The 20,630-nt window shown below is 43.5% G+C and overlaps 2 protein-coding genes across 2 annotated transcripts; both read left to right on the top strand.

Moving 5' to 3' along the window:
• Positions 1 to 322: 322 nt before the first annotated feature.
• Positions 323 to 3,786, top strand: LOC127772334 (uncharacterized). The gene is made up of 5 exons (XM_052298364.1): positions 323 to 557; positions 2,301 to 2,415; positions 2,500 to 2,589; positions 3,216 to 3,314; positions 3,418 to 3,786. Exons 1-5 carry the CDS (start codon positions 490 to 492, stop codon positions 3,517 to 3,519), a joined length of 474 nt encoding a protein of 157 aa, XP_052154324.1. The 5' UTR covers positions 323 to 489; the 3' UTR covers positions 3,520 to 3,786.
• A 3,464-nt stretch (positions 3,787 to 7,250) lies between these two features.
• Positions 7,251 to 20,402, top strand: LOC127770209 (uncharacterized). The gene is made up of 8 exons (XM_052295876.1): positions 7,251 to 7,291; positions 7,516 to 7,590; positions 9,454 to 9,874; positions 9,963 to 10,068; positions 19,326 to 19,538; positions 19,697 to 19,785; positions 20,178 to 20,253; positions 20,350 to 20,402. Exons 1-8 carry the CDS (start codon positions 7,251 to 7,253, stop codon positions 20,400 to 20,402), a joined length of 1,074 nt encoding a protein of 357 aa, XP_052151836.1.
• The last annotated feature ends 228 nt before the right edge of the window (positions 20,403 to 20,630 follow it).

Below are 20,630 nucleotides of genomic sequence, written 5' to 3'. Positions count from 1 at the left end.
TTGTGCCACCAAAACGATTTAAGTTAAATTAATATAAACCCAAAACAATTTGTTTCAATTATATACCGTGTATATGCATGGCAATGTATCTTAAGCGAATCAATTTGGCTGTGTTTAGTTCACACCAAAATTAGAAGTTTGGTTAAAATTGAAACGATGTGATAGGAAAGTTGGAAGTTTCTGTGTGTAGGAAAGTTTTGATGTGATGAAAAAGTTAAAAGTTTGAAGAAAAACTTTAGAACGCGTTAATGCCAAAAGTATGAATAAATTCGAATTCAAAACCGTGCTCAGAAACTTCCGGTTCCGGACAAAATTATTTAGCACTGACCAGCTGTGGAAGAAGACGCCACACAAACCCACCTCTCCCTCTCCCCTTCCCCCCTCCTCCCAACCCCACCGCCGGTGCTTGTCGCCGCCGCCGCCGCCGTCAGAGAGGGCGAGGAGGGCGGCTCGAGGAGGAGTAGCAGCAGCAGCAGGAGCAGGAGGAGGATGGGATTCATCTCGTTCGTCGGGAGGGTGCTCTTCGCCTCCATCTTCCTCCTCTCCGCCTACCAAGAGTAAGCACGCGCCGCACCATCAGATCTCTCTCCCTCCTTGTCGCTGGCTGACCGGCTTCTTTTTGTTCCTCGCTGATTTCTAGTAGTATTAGGTCTTGCCCGTTTCGTTTGGATTGGTTGGTAGGATTGAAGAAGTCTTTCGAGGCAAGATCCGTGCGTTCTTGGATCTTTGATGTGACAGATCTGAGAGAGTGGGTAGGTGTTGTTGATTAGCGGCATATCGTCGTGCGAGTAGAGGCATGGGATTCCATTCCACTGCAAAAGGAGAGGGGGGATTGGGGATCAGATCGCACGCGGCGTGAATCTTGAATCCCTGCATGATGATGCGCATATGCATCATCAGTGGGAGCATGCATGTTCTTTCTTTCGGATGCAAATACAGTAGTATGTTTGACAGTTTGGAACACTAGTTTGCAGTTCCTCTGATCCCATATGGTCCAAATACTCCAGTGTGTTCATCATCTGTGCTCATCAGTTGGGTATGTGACGTCCACATTATGAGCTGATTTGATATCTGTTTGGGTTGGCCGAGATTGTGGTGCTAGCAGCAGCAGCAGCACTGTGATATTGGTAGACTGACCCGTACTCCCAACCGATTACCAATTCCATCTTCGTCTGATAACTTAGGTGTGGCATGAGGCGAGTTTCCGACAGTTTGTGCCGCTAGTGGTGAAGCTCTCTCCCAACCAATTCCAAGTTTATGACTGGTCACAATGCTGAGTTAACATGAACTGTTTTGAACATCTTACATTTGGTGATCTTTTAGGTTGGGAAGTGAGTGCCAGCCTGACCTTTTTATTATCTCAGGGTATAAATATGGTTCACCGGAGAAGCAGCGATTTAGAGATCACTTAGTGTAACTGATTTTCGTGGTAGCTTATGAGTTACATTGGTCAGGGTTCTGTAAACTGTCTACTGGTACAATGCCATATGTAAGGAACAAATGTCTTCCCAGTTATTGCTGTATATAATTGGTGGCTTTGATGCATAACCAGTATGAGCTGCATGGATTAATGAATAGCACATAACTTTTTTAGTATAGGACATTGTTGTGGTCATGTTTGCCAATGTTGTGACTTGTGAGTAATAATCGACTTTGTCCAATATGTAACTTTTATTTTTCTTATTTAAGGTTATGTGGATCAACACCATTTCAATGAACAAGGGTAACCAAAACTTCTGTTGAATTTTTCCTCTCTTTTTCATTAGTTAGTATTGTGTGCATGCTTTTTTGTCCCCTTTGCTCCATAGCTTGCCGAAACCTTTCTACTTGTTACAGTGACGTTACAGTAGATATCACTATTTTTTTCCACATTATTTGAACCATTGAATGTATATGCTTGAATCTGCTTTCAAGTACTAATACAAGTTTTCTGAAGGTTAAGATAAATTTTGTTATCATAAGTAGGATTTGTTACTTCATATATGTTTGCTCTACTTGTCTCCGTGGCAAAAAGGACAGTCATACTTCTCTTGTCAACCCCCCTCAATTGTTCTCCAAAAAAAACTCCCTCTTATTTAGCCAACGCCCAACGCTTACAAGTATTAGTTCTTCTGAGGCTTGTGACTCAGAATTTAGCGCAGGAATTGGCAATACAAGTCCTTTGGTAGCCTCCCCTGTTTTTGAGTTGGTTGTAAAAAGTACTTCTGAAACTCTTTTTAGTGGTTACATAATTATTTTTCTTCTTTCCATGCATCTTTTATACTGCTGAGAATCTTGAATACAATTGTTCATACCTGCAGGTTTAGTGAATTTGGGACTGATGGTGGACCAGCAGCAAAGGCCTTGAAGCCAAAATTCAATCTATTTATGCAGCAAGTGTCCAAGAGCTTAGGAATGGCAGTGCCACATATTGATGTATGAATATTTATTTGATTTGGCTGCCCCATTCTACCTAATATTGTTTCATTTACTTATACCATTCTACCTCTTTTTCTACAGATAAAGACTGTCATTGCTGCTACCATGTTTCTTAAAGGCTTTGGTGGTCTTCTGTTCATCATCAGCAGCTCATTTGGAGCATTCCTACTGGTGGGTAATCTCCTGCAGGCACAGCACCACCTAATGTGTTTTCTTTATGCATTCCTGCACCATGCCTACCCAAAGTAAAATATTATGTGTATTTACTATTGTATGATATATGTAGTTCTTATTGTTTTACCATATAAATTGGCAATTTTAGCTTTATTTCTGCTTTGGCAGAGCATTTTGATACATTTTAATGAGATTTTGTCCTTGTAAAGTGATAGCATCTGGAAATGGAAAACTAACACTATTTTCCTAAGAGCTCAGTGTGCATATCATTGTCAGTGTAGTATATTTCGCCTGACTGGTGCATATGTGATGCACTTTGGAGTTTGGAGTTTGACATGTGATTCACCATAGTCCAAAGGCCTTCATGTTTTTTTACTCTGGAAGTAAACAAATGTTCTGTAATCCCATGAAAAACATTAACCCATTCGAAATATATGTAATTCAGATCTATATATATCACAGCAATACTATGGATCTAATTATTTTAAGGATCCTGGGTTAAAATTATTGTGTAAATGTGTGCTTTGTCTAGTGTAACCCCATAGTATTTCTTTCCCTTTCTAACTATTCTTCACATTCTTTATAGGAGATTGGAATACTGAATATCTTGCTCATTTGTGCAGCTCCTGTACTTAGCATTTATAACACCTGTTGTGTATGACTTCTACAACTATGAAATGGAGTCTTCACAATTTGTTCAGCTTTTCGTCAAGTTCTCACAGGTTTGTTAGCCCACCACCTTACTTACTAAAGTTTTTATTTCAAAATAATTCAGCCGTTCTTGTTAATTGTTACAATCCCCGCATATTTTTCTTGTCTATTCAGAATTTGGCACTTTTTGGTGCCCTGCTTTTCTTCTTGGGAATGAAGAACTCTATTCCTAGAAGACATTCCAAGAGGAGGGCCGGGAAGACCAAGACAAACTGAAACCAGCAACTGTAGTAGGGGAAGCTATTTGTGCTCCTTATGTTTGCATACTTTACAAAGTACATGTCTCAATTTTCCTCTTGATACTCCATAGAAATTGTGAATTGGGGACTTAACAGAACCTAGTATGTAGGATACCTAAGTATGTCTTTATCAGTTCTGTTATCGGTATATCCCGTTGTGTTTCTTCTGTCATGAAAGTGCCATTTTGCTACCGAAATTGTTTGTCTATGGAAGATCAAATAGATTCATACAATTGTTTCCATCTCTCTTCTTTGTGTGTTGGGGCGCACCCCTGTTTGCAAATGTGCATTTCCGTAAATTGTTAACAATTGCTGGCACGTTTGGCTGGTGGAGTGGTGGGTTTGGGGAATATCTCAATATTGAAAGAACAAGTTTAATATACCTGAAATTCCAATTTAAAATAGTTGTTCATGGATTCGTTTTTACATTCACAAATTTCTCCAAAGTTTTAACCGGTTTTGTCAAGTTCAAAGTCGTCTTAACCATATGCATTCATATATCAGAAAACAAATAATATATGGCATCTTTCTCGAACCAATATAGTGGGTTTTTTCTGTCACATTCCTTTAGCCATTGAGCCTCACCAAATTGATCTTGAGCAAGCCTTGTTTATTGTGAAAATGCTCTACTCAGGGCGACCGGTGCGGGGGAGCCGGATCAGACGCTCCCCCCGCGCACCCCTACCCCCACGTGCGCATCTGCTAGACCTACCTACTTCTCCCTTCCTTTTTACACAAAAGATATTTCATCTAGTATATTTACAATGTTTCATTATTTATAAATCTAATGTTGCAGTGAATTAAAATATTTTTTTGCAAAAAAAACCCACATATTTTGGAAACTCTCTATTAAGGGAATTTAGTTTATTTGTTGTTCCATCAAAAATGTTTTACCTAGTGTACTCACAATGTTTCACTATATATAGATCTAATGTTGCAATGAACGAAATATTCCATTGCAATAAAAAACCCACATATTTTGGAAACCCCCTATTAAGGGAATTTGGTTTATTTTTTGTTCCACCGAAAAATGTTTCACATAATGTACTCACAATGTTTCACTATGTATAGATATAATGTTGCAGTGAACTGAAATATTCTTTCGTTATTTGCTGAAACATTGTTTTAATATAGGGTGAAACAACACCCGATTTAAACGAGTGAAACATTTTCGATCTACTTAGTGAAACAATTCCGATATACCTGGTGGAATATCGTGCAATATTTAAAAATAATTTAATAATAAGTTAATTTTTTTTCATCGGAATATATCCATGTGTGGTCTTGTTTTGAAGATTTAGTTGCAACGAATTTAATGGTATAATCGGATCATGATTTGGATAAGTAATTTAAGAGATAAATTAATTGAAAGTAATTTTGCACGTAAATCGAGCGCTGATGTCATGCTGACGTTAGCGCCCGATTTTTCCCCCTCCGGATCGGGCGCCCGACCGGGAGCCATCATCTCGTGTTTGTTTATTGGCTTCAACTTTGGATAATATGGCAATATACATTGGCTTTATTCCGTTACTCATATTTGCTTGTAATTTAAGTGATTCAAATTGAGATTGACCCAACCTTGTTTGTTGGTTGTCATGGATTACATTGGTCTTTCTTTTGTCCAATACATGGAAAATACATATGCACTATAGATTGGGGGCCTCACCAAATTGAGTTTTGAGTGAATCATGTTTGTGAGCTTTCTTATAAAGAGATTGCAATGATATTTTCTTTTTTCCAAAATGCAGGGATGAGCCGGAGGACTCACATGCACACTATATGCATGCATCCGTGAATATGTCCTCAAACAGTCAAACAGATGAGCCATCGTTAAATCCATAACCTCACTAAAATTTTATTCAAAACAAACTCACATGGTAAAATATTGGGCTTGTTTTTCAAGCCTGGTAATGGAAAAGTTGCCGGATATATATAGGAATAAGTTCAATTTGACTCCCTTAAAAGTGATCCGAATCTAATCCGTGACCCTCAACCGTAAAACTGTATAGGATGTCTCCCGAACTATTAAAACCGGTGCAATTTGACTCCCTGGGTGGTTTTGGAGGACGGTTTTGCTGATGTGGCGTATACGTGGCGGTGTTGACCTGGTCTTCATCCAACATGATGTTGACGTGGTACTTATGTGGTAATAGAATTAAAATAATATGTGGGACCCATTTATCATTCAAAAATAATAATTGTGGGACCCATGTGGGGCCCACATATCATTCTCTATCTCTTTTCCTTCTTCCTCCTCCCTCTCTCTCTTCTCTCGGTCTCTCTCTGTTCTCTTTATCTCCCCCTTCTCTTCGTCTAAGCACCGGCGAAGGAGGCGGACTCTTCGTCTGAGCACCGGCGAAGGAGGCAGACGAGGGGTTGAGGGCCGAGCTGTTGCGGGAGATTATCGAGGACTGGGGCATCATAGCATGTAATTTCATAGAAAGAACAAAAAAGACGCGAATATTAGGGAATGACCTAATATCAAATAATTAGAAGAAATGAGACTTCAAACCCAGGTCGTCTAGTCCACCACCTTATGAAGCTAGCCGGAAGACCCCTCTGTATTTCTCGTAATTTCATAGAAAGAATAATTTTCCATATTTCATTGTCAAGAACCGACGCAAGAAATTCAGCTCACTCCAAAAGGGGATATAATTCTTCTTGTGCCGTAAATGTAGATTTCTATAGAATGAAGGGACAATTACAAGTAGTGAGGAAGAAATTAAGGTCCTTACCGACATGACCAACGAAGGAGGTGCTGATGAGCGCCGTGATGGGGTCGGTGGCGAGGGCGAGCACAGCAGGCAAGGCGATGGTGAGGATGTCCATGCCAATCTCATCAACCATGAACCACCCGCGCCCGAGCACCTCCTCTCCTCCATCCTTCCCCTCAGGCTTGTCCTCCCGCCGCCAGGTCTCCTTCTCCTTCTCGTCGTCTACCACGTCCTCCACCGCCGGCTTCGCACGGCACCGCGCAGGCCTCCACCGAGGAACTACACTATGGCAGTGATGGTGGGCGAAGGGGAAGGAGAGATGGTTGAGCGCTGGAGAAGTGGTTAGGACAAACGCGGCGGCGACAGACCTCATCGGCCGCGAGGTCGCCGTCATGCCGCGCGAGCGTGTGACTGTGGACTGTGGTTGAGCACCGCCTTCTGCTTGGCCGACGCCGCTCCGGCCCTCGCCCGCCACCGCCGCTGCTGCTCCGGCCATCACCCGCCACCGCCACCGCTCCATCTCCCCCCTGCTCGCCGATTGCGCCACGAGAAAGAAGGAGAGAAGGGAGAGAGATGGAGGAAGAAGAGAGAGAGGGAGGATGACATGTGGGCCCCATAATTTATTTTATGTGTGAATCATAGTTTTTTTTAATTTTAATGCCACGTTGGATGAAAGACTAGGTCAACATTATCATGTCAGCGTCACATCAGAAAAACCATCCTCTAAAACCGCTGCAGTCCTTTCCTTTCACGTCCTCCGTCTAGCCCCTCGACCTACGGCCAGTCCTTTTACGTGCTACTGCACAGCGCCGGCGGCACGGGACGACGACGACCAGTCGACCACGATGCGGGGATACTGCAGGCGCTCTCGCCTCTGACAGCAACGGGAACGTCCACAGCGGGCAGCTCGCGCCGCAACAGGTTGTCGATACGGGTGGCAAGGAGGAGGATGCAGGTGACAGCGGTGGCAGGGAGGGATTGCGTGAAGCGGATCATGGGACTCCCCGACGCGTCCCCGTCGAGGAGCGGGCCAAGGTGCTCAACCCCCTACAGCGTGACGACGGTACGCTTACCGTGTCGGACTAAATCAGAAACACCATTTTTTTCACTTCATATGTGGATTTTAATTGAGCTATATATGTGCAGTTCGTGAGTTCTCATCTGAAAATATTTTCTGGAAGTTCTTGCATTTGTTCATCACACCAGTTCAGCCGGCGTGTGTGATTTGTTTCTCTAGTTTTTGCGTTTGTTCTTCACAGCAGTTCAGCCCTCTCCGTGCTCGCCAAAGCCAAGGACTCCTCCACGATCGCGCTCCAGGGGTTGCTGCCTGGAACGTTCGTGCCGGTTCCTATTGTAGCACAAAGAAGTGGAGTTCACACTACTAGGAAATCGGTTTTTCCTGACGGGGAAAATCAATTTTTACAAGCGGAAAGACGAGCCACCAGCAACCAAAGACCAGAGAAAATTGTCATTTTGGCTAGCGGGCCTATCCGCTTGTGAAAATTGAATTTCGCAGGTGGCGTATTAAGAAATCTGCCAGCGAAAATCGAATTTTGCAGGCGTCGTCCTAAGAAATCCGCCAGCAAAAATGGATTTCTTTTGCTGACGGCACCTTTAGGTCAACCGTGAGTGAAGAGATTTTTTAAAAAAAAAATCCACATATTCATCATGATTTTCAAAACAAAAACACCTCAACATCATTTTGAAAAAAAAAACTCATCAACATCTAGATTCCCATTAACATATTCATCAATAGATCAGCGGATTCACATCAACAAATTCAACAAATCAACAGATTCACATCAACAAATTAACATCAACAAATCCATTACAGTGAAGCAAATCGATTTTCACAACATGCATCTCGTCGCCATCCACCGTCGAGGGGCACCAGCACTAGATCTGGCGGACACGAAGTCATCCTACCGGTGCAGTCGCCGTCGAGCCGAAGAGAGGCGGAGGGAGGTGGGAGGCCGGAGGCGCAGAGAGGAGAGAGCCGTGCGCCATCGCTACCGAGCCCCTTGCTGCCACCACGCACCGTCATCACTGAGCCCTGCCACGTGCCATCCACCGCCGCCAAGCGCCGTCACCATCGATCCCCTTGCCGCTGCCGAGTCCCCTCCCCTGCGCTACCACTGACGGTAAAGCGGGTTGGACGTGAGCTCCATAGCCCGCCCACAGCCTCGCCTGCTGCCGCGAGCCTCCCCGCCCCCAGTTTCGCCCGCCGGCGCGAGCCTCCACGCCTCCGTACCTCCCCGCCGCCAGATCCTCCACGTGCGAGCCTTCCCGTAGCCTCGCCTGACTTCTGCCGGCCAGCCCACCGCCGCGAGCCTCCATGCCACCCACGTGCCTTCGCGTCACCGGATCGCCACGCGTGAGCCTCCCCGCCGCCTGATCCGCCGCCGCAGCTCCACTTGCCGCCGCCGCCAACCACGATTGAGGGAGAGGTGGGAGTGGAGGGGAGAGGAGAAATGGATCTAAGAGAGAGGTTGAGGGAGAGATGCGGTGGAGAGATGGATCTGGGGTATATTTATCCTCCCACTAACATTTTTTATAAAAAAGGCCTCCCACTTGGACTTAGTCCCCACGCCCCCACGATCTTTTTTACGGCGGCTGTTCTTATACCCCGCCATTAAAAATAGAGATATTTTCGCTGGTGGTTGTTTAAATGGGCCGCTAGCGAAAATAGCTATATTTTTTGCTAGCGGCCCACTTAACCTGGCCACCAGCGAAGATCCATTTTTGCTGGTGGTCCGTAGCCACCGATCCCCCGTTATATTTTCGTTGGCGGTTTCAACGTATAACTGACAGAGAAAAAAATGGGTGATGCCATAAAAAATTGATTTTGTAGTAGTAGCGAGCGAACCTAAGAATAGATGAGGAAGAAAAAAAAGAAGAAGAAAAAAAAAGGGAAGTTTGAGATTGACAGGTGGGACCCACGCTGATTCCGTTTTTAAAACTCAGACATCAAGGATGAGGGGTCAATAGTGAACTTATTCCTCAACCTGATCCCACTAGAGTCCGTCCAGCCTATTGAATTTCAACTCCTTTGTTCAAGTCTCAAAAAGAAGGAACCATCTTGTGGCCCAACTCGTGGAGGATATATTAGTCGAAATCATACGCGTCTCTTCGTCCCGCCCGCGCCGCCAACACACACGACAACCGCTTCCTTGGCACGCATCCCCCCGCTCCCCAAGATCCCCATCTTCTCCAGCGATGCCGAAGCCGAATCCCCGCGCCGCCTCTTCCTCCGCCGCCGCCGCCGCCGCCGCGTCCTCCCCGGACGCCGTACGCAAGGAGCGCGAGGAGAACACGGTGCCCACCGTGTACGACGCCAGCGCCGACATCGAAGATGACTACCGCTTGTTCTTGGAGAACGTGCTTGTCTACGAGAACGAGGACTTTGTGCTGGAGTACGAGGGCAAGGTGGTCAGGTATGGAGGAGACGAAGCCATTTCTGCTGGTGGTGGCAGTAGAGGGGAGGATCCGGTGATGGAGGAGGAGAAAGAGAAGGAGAAGGAGGTGGACGTTGTGGTGATCTCCTCCTCCTCTGACGACGAGTCTACCAAGATTGTTTCGGAGCCTAATCCGCTTGACAGAGGCGTGTTTCAGCGAAAGGTTAATACATCGTTCCACTTCACCAATCTCTTTTTTTTTTCTTTGGTTAGTTTTGCTGCGTTTCTAACACAAATTAGTGTTGTTGCAGATGAAAAAGGTAGTGGACAAGGAAAAGATGGATGAGAAGAATGAGGCTGCTGCCCCTCTTGTTAAGGGGAAAGGTGTTGGAAAGGTTAGTTCTCATGACCCCGGTTGTGCTTGTTTCAAAGGGCTGATGTGAGATGTGGAAGAGAAACATGTGTGATGTGTATGCCGTGTGCGCGTGCAGGTGATCGGAATGGAAGTAGAAGATGAGCAGCTTGTGCTGGCTTTGCCGAAACCGGGCACGACGACTAGCTTGACAAACCCAAGCAAACGCCATGAAACCGAGCCTCATACTACTTCTGTGAGAATTTCTTGCACATGCTGCTTTTACCTGTTCATGTTGTTGTCGATTAGAATAAGGATCGACATCTGTCACTTGTGGTTGTTATTGGTGCCTAATGTCGTAGATATGTCAAATCTGCTTTGTAGTTCTTTCAGCTCGTCTGAAGGGTGTAAATGTCTAGGATTCCTATTTGGCGCGGCACAGAGTCCAGTAGTCTGGAGGCAGAGGAGTTCGATTTCTCTCTTCTTGTTCCTTCGCTCACTCATTCCCTTATCTTTCCTCCATTCCCGATCGAGAACTTTGATAGAGCTGCTAATCGTCGCCCATTGATCTTCCGGCCACAATCCTCATCCCTGTCGCTGTCTACGTTCCCAGATGCCCTCCATTCCCCCATCCCCCTCTCCATCCGCGTGCCCTAGCTCCTCAACCATAGCTATGGGGACTCCACTATCGATGCTGCCGCCATGCGTCGCAGAGGAGTAGCAGTAGCAGGCACCAACGACATGGTCATAGCTGCGGTCGTGACCGGGAAGATGGCGACCTTGAGGAAGAAGAGCAATTTTGACTGACATGAAAGTTTTATGGATTTTTCAATTGAAAGTTTTGTGGTTTTTCGATGAAAGTATTCATTTTATCGCAAGTTTTTGTGATTTTTGAGATGAAAGTTCCTGATTCGAACTGAAAGTTTTGTGATTTTGAGATGAATGTTTTCATATCATTGAAAAGAATGGTTTTTTATTTTCAAGATCAAAGTTTGAGGAAGACTATAAGTTACAGTTAAATCATTGGTGCAAGAAGCGGCAGATGTCGAATGAAGCAAAAGCAAAACCAGCAGCTAGGAGAGCAGGCATGGCTGTGCGCAACTTCCGTTGCTAGCGCAGCTGCGCCAACTAGCAACCCCCTTCAATGTTTTCTACAGGATGACTAAAAATAATATCTGAATCCACGCTAGTTGTAAAGAAATGGAAATTGTTATAACATTGTTAAAGATAGAAACACTTTGGCTATGTTTGGATAATAGGTTTGGGATATGATTTCCCACCCCTCAAAGCGTAAGTTTCAATTCTAGCCATCCATTCTTCTCACTCCATTTCATTCTATCCCTCCATTCATTTCTATTTCCCAATCCCACCTCTCCTAACCCATTATCCAAACATATCCTTTCACCATTGGTCATCTACTTTGGGCATGTGTAATCAAACTTTGCCTTACTTGCCCATGCAATTCCTTGTAAACAAGATAGCGGAATAGCTTGCACTTGAAAACTAGTAAACTATTTTCCATCATGAAATTTCAATTTTTTTTAGTTAATACAGATCACGTCCCATTCCTTTCCCCTCTACCACTCATTTCTCTCCACCACCTTATCCATATCCTCTCCACCATCCTTCTCTCTCTCATGCATCCTTCTCTCTCTCACGCGAAGCTCAGAGGAGTGGCTGGGGTAGGGGCAGCGGCGGCGGTGGCTCTAACGAGCTGCGGCATCGGTGGCGGCTCCGAGGAGGAGTGGCGTCGGTGGCGGCTCGAGCGGTGGGGAGGTGCATCTGCGGTGGCGCGGGTGGAGGAAATGTGCGTCTGCGGCGGCATAGGCAGAGGGGAGGGGCGTCGGCAGCGGCTCGGGTGGAGGGAAGGGGCGTCGGCGGCAGAGCGGACGGAGGGCGTCGGCATCGGCGGCGGCGTGGCCGGAGGGGGGCGGTGCGGCTCCCCTAACTCTCCTCTCCCTCAGGTCTACTCTCCCTCGGCAGCTAGGAACGGCGGATCCGGCAACGGCGAGACGAGGGGGCTATGGATCCGGCGATGGCGACGCGAGGGGGCGGCAGATCCGGCGACGGAGACAGATCCGGTGATGAGCGTCTTCTTCCTCGCCGTCATGGTGGTCGTATTCTTCGTCGTCATGGAGGTGGCGGCACGACCCCCCTCGGGCAGCGGCGGTGGTACTGCTCCCCTACCCTCCCTCTCCCTCGACCACGCCCTTCCAAATCTGGCGGATGGGCGATGGCAGTGGCGTGACCAAAGGGGGAAGTGCGGCAGCGGCGGGGGGTGGGTGGTGGCTTCTTTTTTTTGTTCGCTGAGAACATTTTAATAGGCGGGTGAATATAGGGCTTGCGAAGATGAAGATGCCGCCTGCGAAAATCATTTTTGCAGGCGGGGCAAATGTCGCCTACAAAAATCATGTATCTTCGCAGGCCTTGAAATGCAGGCGGAGTGGATAGCCGTCTGGAAAAATCGTTTTGGCCTGTTTGTAAAAATGTTTTTTTTTCTAGTAGTGCTTGTACGTCCAGATCGAGCATACCATGTTTTTCCTAATCTAGAACACGGGAATTGCTGTGTGTACATACTATTGTTTTCTGACATCCTAATATATTAAGAATGTTTGAGCTAGTTTAACTGTCAAGAGAAATCCTCCGAGAGCAATTGGACGTGCCGATTTTGGTCATTTGCGTAAAGAAGAAAACTCATATTTGCACGTTCCAGTTGAAAGAGATGATGTCATTGACATATAATCTGTTTTTTTTATTCCTCAATGTCCTTGACCATTCTGCATGCCATGCATTAATGGAGTTGCAGACCATTATACACTCACAAGAATTGACACTGTTATAGCATAATATTCCCTCCGTTTCACGATGGAAGTCATTCTACCATTCCCCACATATTCTACCATTCCCCAAATTCATATTAAAGTTAATGAATCTAGACATATATATTTATAAAGATTCATTAACATCAATATGAATGTGGGAAATGCTAGAATGACTTACATTATAAAACGGAGGAAATATACAATTTTTCATGGGCCGTCTGATGATATAAAACTCTTTATCAGTGATAGAAATTTGTTTTCATATTATCATTTCTGTGGAAATGTGAGGTACGGGCAGACCTTGCTATAGTAGTGTGGCGTCGGTAGGACCCATGTGGTCAGAAGGCATCCATTTGGAATTTGAAGGAACTCAGCAAAAAAAAATAACAGTGTACATTTTGAATATTATTTTGATATGTAATTTAGTTAACTTGTTGGTTTTGAGTCTCAATGTTCAGGAATCCGCATTACACTTTAGTAAATGCTACAACACACGGTTATTTTGGGGCCATTCTAAAGGACGATATTTTGAGTATGACAAAATCTGCTACTGAACACCTCCGCTTCGTTGTTTTAGCTTGAAGACATTGCATGTGGAAAGACTGAGATGCCCCTGAACCTATCTAGTCCATACCGAGCTGGTGCTATTAAACCCAGCCAACATCGGCGCTTGAGAAGATGAGGTCCAGTGGAAGAGCGGCCAAGACATGCATGCTAGCATAGTGCACCTGCTTGACACCTCGACCATGTCTTATCTCCCCTTCAACTATCTGAGCATTGCTAGGAGATGGCTCTTACCATGCTTGTATGGTGCATATCACCTTTGCTCAACCACATCGTTGAATTCTATGTGGATCCTGCATAGTGCCAACACCTTCTCATAGAGGTGCTCTGAAACGCATTGTCCTGGTGCCCGTTAATAAAAACACACACACACAGGGGCACCACTGTTTGCTCCACCTGCTCTAGATGATCCTCTCGGGATGAGTTTGGTGTGAAAAAATCCTCCATCACCGCCCACCGATCAAATGTGTTGTTAGCGATATTGAGCCTTTCTTGGGCATTGAAGCCCCACTAGAGGAGAAACATGAGGTGATGTGACGAGACATCCATGCTGAAGGCAAGGAACTCACCATCTTGGCCATAGTGCCATTGCAACCACCATTGATGCATGTCTGCCCACTTCCTCGTCTTTTTGTGTTGCACACATACGCCGTGGGGGATTCAATTTTCCAGCTAATCTGGAAGTAGAATGGAAAGTCATTGCATATGTATGTTCTGACCGCTCCCACTAGACCTTGACTTCTTGAGCCTTTGCATGGGCCAAGTTCAACTAAACAATCTTAGCATGAACATAATGGGCTTAGGGGCATTTTAGTCCACTGAGTTGCTCTTTCTCTCTCCAAAAATAATAAAATAGTGATGGCGGTGTCCAAAAGCAATTTTTTATGCTTGAGATACAATTATTGTAGTCATGATATGTTCTCTCGAATGGATGGCAGTGGCTTTTCGAAGATTGCTTTTCATCCCACATGTGTTTATAGATTTTGTTGCTTACTTTGTGGAATTGACAATGCGAGATATGTCAGCCAAGCGCTTGACGACACATGCAGGCCTGCTGAAACTGCTGCTAACTATGCTCACCAGCAAGGAGTCATCCGTCTGCATAAAGGGAGTAGGATCATCACTAGAACTAGGAGGGGGACACGAACTTCCTCCTCTCCATCACCGCTAGGAAACTGCTGCTTGCGGACCCAATGCAGTTGTGGGCCCCATGACCTCCCTTAGGGCCATCAATTGGCACATCAATGCCTGCATCAACCATGGACAAGGCGGATTGAACCATGTTTTACCTAGGCTAATCCACACCTATTTCTTCTGAACTTGAATCAACTGAAATACATGCATGCCAGATCGGTTTGGGTAGACATAGGGCAGTCCACCTCACAATGAAGCTTTGAAGCACCTACCTCTGAGATTAGCCAGAATAGGGCACAAACAAGCTGAAAGGCAGCAACGATGAGGGTGCTTGCCCTTAACACGAGGCCAGCCATTGGTGTTAGGAACCCTACGACTCAAACCCGTTGCACTAGCCTCTGATCATGCTGCCTCTTCACGTGACTTTGAAGATGCTTCGGGTGGGGGCTTAATTGTAGGAACCGCCATCGCCGGTGGGGATTGGGGCACTCTTGAAAGAAACGGCTTGTCTCCACACAATGTTGGGCTATAACCTCGAATGTTTAGAGGCAGGGGACTCAGTAGAAGGAGAAACTAATACCTAAAGATACCACGAAGCCGACTAGAAGGGCATAGGCACAAAGGTGGCTGCTGAGACCAAAGCAGTTGCTAGCGTGAGGTTGGTCAAATGGGAGGCGCCAGGAGGAGGTGGGTTGACGGAAGGGGAGAGGACGCAAGCCATCATTCCTCATGGACTATATGGCCCTATGGGCCTTGATATACTTTACAGATTTGGCATCTTAGCTAATCACCACAGCTTCTTTTACCTCGTATTATTGGTTGCCCACGCTATCTATTATGTGCCTTCTACAAAAATAAGCGGCCATGAGGGCAACCATTAAGGGCAAAGATGATTTTCTTGGTTCCAGACAGATATGGTATAATTTAACACACGAATTCCGCTAGATCATGATCTCATGGTCCTGATAGGCATAAAATATGCGAGGAAGTGTTAGAACTTGTTACTCAAGTCACCTTGTACGTTAATACTCAAAATACCTGCTTAAGTCAGAATTGCCAAAGTACCATTATGCTATGGCAATGGTTTGTACAATGATGGTATTCTAGCATGCAGAAAATTCGTGCAATGCAATGAAAGCAAATCCTCCAATAATTAAAGGATGTAGTAATAGCCAAAAAAAATCATTGTATTCTTTTTTTTATAAGAAGAGAATGATTCATGACTCTTTACTAGAAGAGAGAAGTGAGAATATGACAGGTTCTGCACATGCTAAGGTTGGACACAACAATTAAATCATGAAGTGGTAAGCACTCATTATAGACAAAACGCTAAAAGCCAACAAAAATAATTTGTAATGTTGGCTAATATAGGGAGCCCACCCCTACTCCCTGTACCACTAGTGCAACATTCACGCAAACAAGATATCCATCCAGCAAAAGGTGTTTGTGGGAAAACCTCCATGAAATGCTACTATCCATTATTGTCGCCTGATTTAATTAATTTAGATAAAAGTTTTCTCCCCACTTCTCAAGTTAAGTATTAATTCACCATGGTAAGGATTTAAGGGAATGTCACAAAGGACATGTCATTTAAGGCCCAATGCAGGGCTTTCACCTCTAAAAAAATACTACAGAGGACATGCCTAATCGCTAAATCCAATCAATGGATGTCTAAAAAATTACCACAAAGGACATGCCTAATCACTGGATCCAATCAATGGATGTCGCTATCTAAAGCCAGATATCGCCTATCTCAGCCATTGATAACCATGATCTCCACCAAGCTGATTGAGTGATTGACAATGGCTGAATGTTGGTAAAGTCTTGCCTCTACCACCACACCATTTGCACACTAGTATGAACCCCAAGTCCACAACATTAAGCTGGTGTTCCTAGAAAGGCATCACAGCCAGGGCTACATGATTGTTGATATCTTGCAAGTTGTTGCACGAGTGATGCATCGGTAGTTTTGGTGCGGTGAACCTCGCATTGTTGGCGACAGCCAAAGAGTCAAACCGGTAAGATGAGCAGCTAGGATATAGTAACACATCAGATGATATGGCAAAGGTCTACACTGATGGATTGGCAGGTAACGCCTAGCCAAATGGTGAAGGACTAGCAGTGCTAGCAATACCATGGAGGCTAAGATATCATGTTGCGCCACCAGCAACCAAGTGGGAACAGTGAGAAAGTGCATGTGAGGTGCCATTTGATCACTACTAAACTTATCCGATTGCCAAATTTACACAATGCTAAGTGCAACAGCCCGCTCTCCAGAACCACACAGCCCAACCCAACCAATGGGCGGGGCCCACTTACACATACGACCTCACTCACACTTTTGTCATCGCTTCGTGTAAAAGGGTTAACCCGGGAGTGATATGGTTGGAGGGACAAGACCTTATAAGTTGGTTCCACCCTTGCTAAATAAAAAATGTGATATTAAACATGTGCACACAACTCTTGTGGGCCATACAATCCAAATCCTTATTGGGACAGGATGTTACACTATGTCTAGAATTGCAATGCTATGTAATGTTTATAAAGTCCAATGCATGAAAGTAAAGTTTATAATTTCTCAGTCGCCTTAAGTTCTACATTACTAAGCTAGAATTGCAGTTCTATACAATGTGCAATTCTAGTTCATTGCAAATAGTGGGAGTGATGAGAAGTTGAGAACCATTAGATATCCTAAGGAATGAAAAATGTCACCTCCTATACACTCCTTTTCATTATTTGATAATGTATACTATGGGTAGTTAAGCAAGTCGGTCCATCCATAGATAGACCTAAATGTCCTTAGGTGCATTGGGTTGCATTGGCCCCTGTAAATGGATTATAGGTGGGTTGGATGCTAAACCACTTACATTCATACTTGTGGGTGCATACATAGCGAATATCCATTGTTGGACCATATTTGGGAAATTCAAGCAACAATATTTTTTTAATATATATATTCATTCCCAAAGCTAAAAAATAACATATATGCTAGAGGTATTTTCTGTTTCTACCCCCAAAACCATTATAACCCCTCATGTCTTTGCATTTTATTGCGCATGAGGCACCAATTGTATGCCTGCTTGTCTCTAAGGAAACCAACATTATCATACTGGCATGTTGCCGGTAAGCATAATTTCATGGGTTAGTACACTTTCCTGATTAGAGATCTCTATAAGAAAAAAAAACTCTTATATCTACCTTTTCTGCCAAAGTAGAAACAAAAGTGGAAACCCATTTTCATTTGTGGCATCATATCAAATTATTCAATCAAATATGAAGTGCGGTGGAAGGACATATGTGAATAAAGTGAAAAGCACTTGCATGAAGGAGGTTAATCTGATCTCCACAAACACTTTTGTTTGAATGGTTTTCAGGTTGCACACTTTTGCTTTTCCACACATTTTATTCCTTCATATTATGTTATCACACGTTTTTTGTTATGAGAGTAGTAGAACCCACACCCTAAGCCTTGCGTCGATAATATGCAATGTAGAGCACTATTGTATCGATATCAACTCTCAAGTAGCAAAGCTAGCATGGATTGCCCCTGTTCTTCTTGCTCACGACCTCATGTTATGAACACTCCAGTGTCGGCGCGGGAAGCGACAACCGCTGACGAGCATCAGCGCGTTGACTTCCTCGACTGGGAGTTGAGTTTGTTGCGAGTTAGTGTTATCTAGTTTCTTAGCTTTGCTTCGCATCAAGAGTTGTCAAGGGTTATTAGGTTATCCCTTAAGTTATGCATGGGCTATATGTGTCCCGATCAACGTAACTTGAAGGATTAAGTAATAAAGGAACATAGATCTTCAGGAATGTTCAATCCTCATCGTAGTCAGGAGAGTCCCGACGACGTTAGAGGGTGATCACAGTCGCTATCGTTATCCTTTGTGCAACCATCCACATGCCCACTAGCCCCTTCGACCTATGCTTTAGCAACACCTTCGTCTTATCCATAACACCTATCAACAACATGTTGCAGAATTGGAATTGTCATGGACTTAGGCACAAGCAAATCAACACCAACGCCTTGAACATTTCCCTACCTGGCTACACTTATTGGACAACATTATTCTCAAAACAATTGAATATGGTATACATTTGTATTACTAGGTTTCGTCAAATGTAGTACCATGTTGTGATATTTTGGGATGGAGGGAGTAGTTATCTCTATACGGTGAAAATGAGGTTGATGGTTAATTTGTGTTTGAATGTCACAAATATTATCATGTACTCCCTCCATTTCAGGTTATAAGATGTTTTGACTTTAGTCAAAGTCAAACTATTCTAAGTTTGACTAATTTTGTAGAAAAAAGTAGTAATATTGTTAACCCAATACTAATATATTATGAAAATTTATTCAATTATAGATTTAATGAAACTATCCTGGTGTTGTAAATATTACTACATTTTTCTATAGAGTTAGTCATATTTAGAGTAGTTTGACTTTGACCAAACTTAAAACATCTTGTAACCTGAAAAAGAGGGAATATATTTGTGTAGCATTCTTACTAACTCTGCATGTAATACCACTCTTTTTGCACTATGTTTCTTATTGTGTGGAATCTATACCAAATGTTGGAGGGTTAATTTCTTTTCTATTTGTTTGACTATGTGAATATTTTGTGTTTCTCCCATATACTTTTTATAGGTGTTTCACCCATTTCTAGTTCATCTTATATAGATTTTGTTTTACTTTTCATACCCTTGTCAATTGGTCAGAAGTTACAAGATGTTATAACATAATTTCCTTTCATTGTGACACATTTATCTTTTTTTTGCAAAACATTGCTTGCAGCAATCAGCTGGTATTATATGGCCTCCACACATAATGCATAGGGAAGAACCAAGTTTCAAGCAAGGATTGATTAAAGCTCTAAGCAAACCATTCTGCCCGCGAGAGTACGATAAGTTATATGGAATGGCTACTGTTCGTGAACCATCGATGAGGGAACTTCGGACGCGTAGTGGCTCAAAAATCTACTACTCTAATTCTTGGATGGGCAAATCATATTTGGTCCCTACCCAAGTATGCGTTTATGTATCATCCACATACTTCTATTGTGATAGACACTTTTCGTTGTTTTCTCTTCCTTATGTATCATCCAAAGTAATGAAATATAGGAGCATTTGAAAAATAGTTACCATTTTCTGACTTGTCTGATTTGCATGTTTTATGTGACTCTAGATCTCGCGGAACAAATGAAAGAAACAAGCTACCACAATCGCTTAGCTTTATTACGAGGGCTTTTCTGCTGGCTGCAGGTAACTTTGTACTATTCCTATGAACTGTAGCAAGTGTAATGTTCGAAAAATTAAGTGTGTTGTGTCTTGCTGCTAATGAGCACACTTCTATCTCTTATTAAGGACCGAATATATTTTGCATTTACTTGCACAAACTACTTCAAATCAGAATAGCTTAATTCTTCTGGAGTTAAAATTAAGAAATATTTCTAATCTTTGTTACACACATTTTGTCGCACTCTAGCCATATGCATATCTGTATGTTATCCCTACATTTGCTACACTAATATGGTTTTAGAGTATTAATACTGGCATTTAGTTCATACCATACGCCTGCTTAGTAGCACAATTTTATTGCTCTGTTCTTTTACTTTTCTTGGTTGTTTTTCTTGACTGTCTGTTCTCTTTTGCAGAATGTTGAGCGAGAAAACCAATTCAAGCCATGGACAAAACAAAACAAACGTTACAAAGTTATTCATTTCAAAGAACGTATTACATTGTTGTTACTTCCATGTAATAGGATTGCCAAATGTTGTTGTTTGTGACAATCATTTGTAACACCCTGAATTCCAAACATAAATATAGGAACCAAAAACATGGACCAACAACAATCCTTTTCATCATATGCATCGCGCTGACTCTTTTTGTTTTTATTTCCTACCGGTGCCCTTTAATTTTTTTTCTAGTTAATGTTATGATATATTATATTTTATTTTCAATATTTTTTTCAATCGTGATCCTCTTAATATTAGTATATCAGAAGTTAGTAGTTGCTTTAATGTAGTTGCTTTTTATTATAACCGATTTGTTTTTTCTTCAAAAAGAAATGTTCTTGCTCATTATATTGTGAATATATTTGGAGTCTC

The sequence above is a fragment of the Oryza glaberrima genome, chromosome 4 (assembly GCF_000147395.1).
Source record: "Oryza glaberrima chromosome 4, OglaRS2, whole genome shotgun sequence".
NCBI lineage: Eukaryota > Viridiplantae > Streptophyta > Magnoliopsida > Poales > Poaceae > Oryza > Oryza glaberrima.
This window is presented reverse-complemented; position numbering and strand designations above follow the sequence as displayed.

Excerpts from the sequence above, each read along its gene's own strand:
- LOC127772334 (XM_052298364.1), top strand. The coding sequence starts at position 490 with ATGGGATTCATCTCGTTCGTCGGGAGGGTGCTCTTCGCCTCCATCTTC. Across the intron at positions 558-2,300 it reads CTCCTCTCCGCCTACCAAGA|GTTTAGTGAATTTGGGACTG; the intron begins GTAAGCACGCGC and ends TCATACCTGCAG. Across the intron at positions 2,590-3,215 it reads CATTTGGAGCATTCCTACTG|CTCCTGTACTTAGCATTTAT; the intron begins GTGGGTAATCTC and ends TCATTTGTGCAG.
- LOC127770209 (XM_052295876.1), top strand. The coding sequence starts at position 7,251 with ATGGGACTCCCCGACGCGTCCCCGTCGAGGAGCGGGCCAAG. Across the intron at positions 19,539-19,696 it reads GATGGGCAAATCATATTTGG|ATGTGACTCTAGATCTCGCG; the intron begins TCCCTACCCAAG and ends TTTGCATGTTTT. Across the intron at positions 19,786-20,177 it reads GGCTTTTCTGCTGGCTGCAG|AATGTTGAGCGAGAAAACCA; the intron begins GTAACTTTGTAC and ends TCTCTTTTGCAG.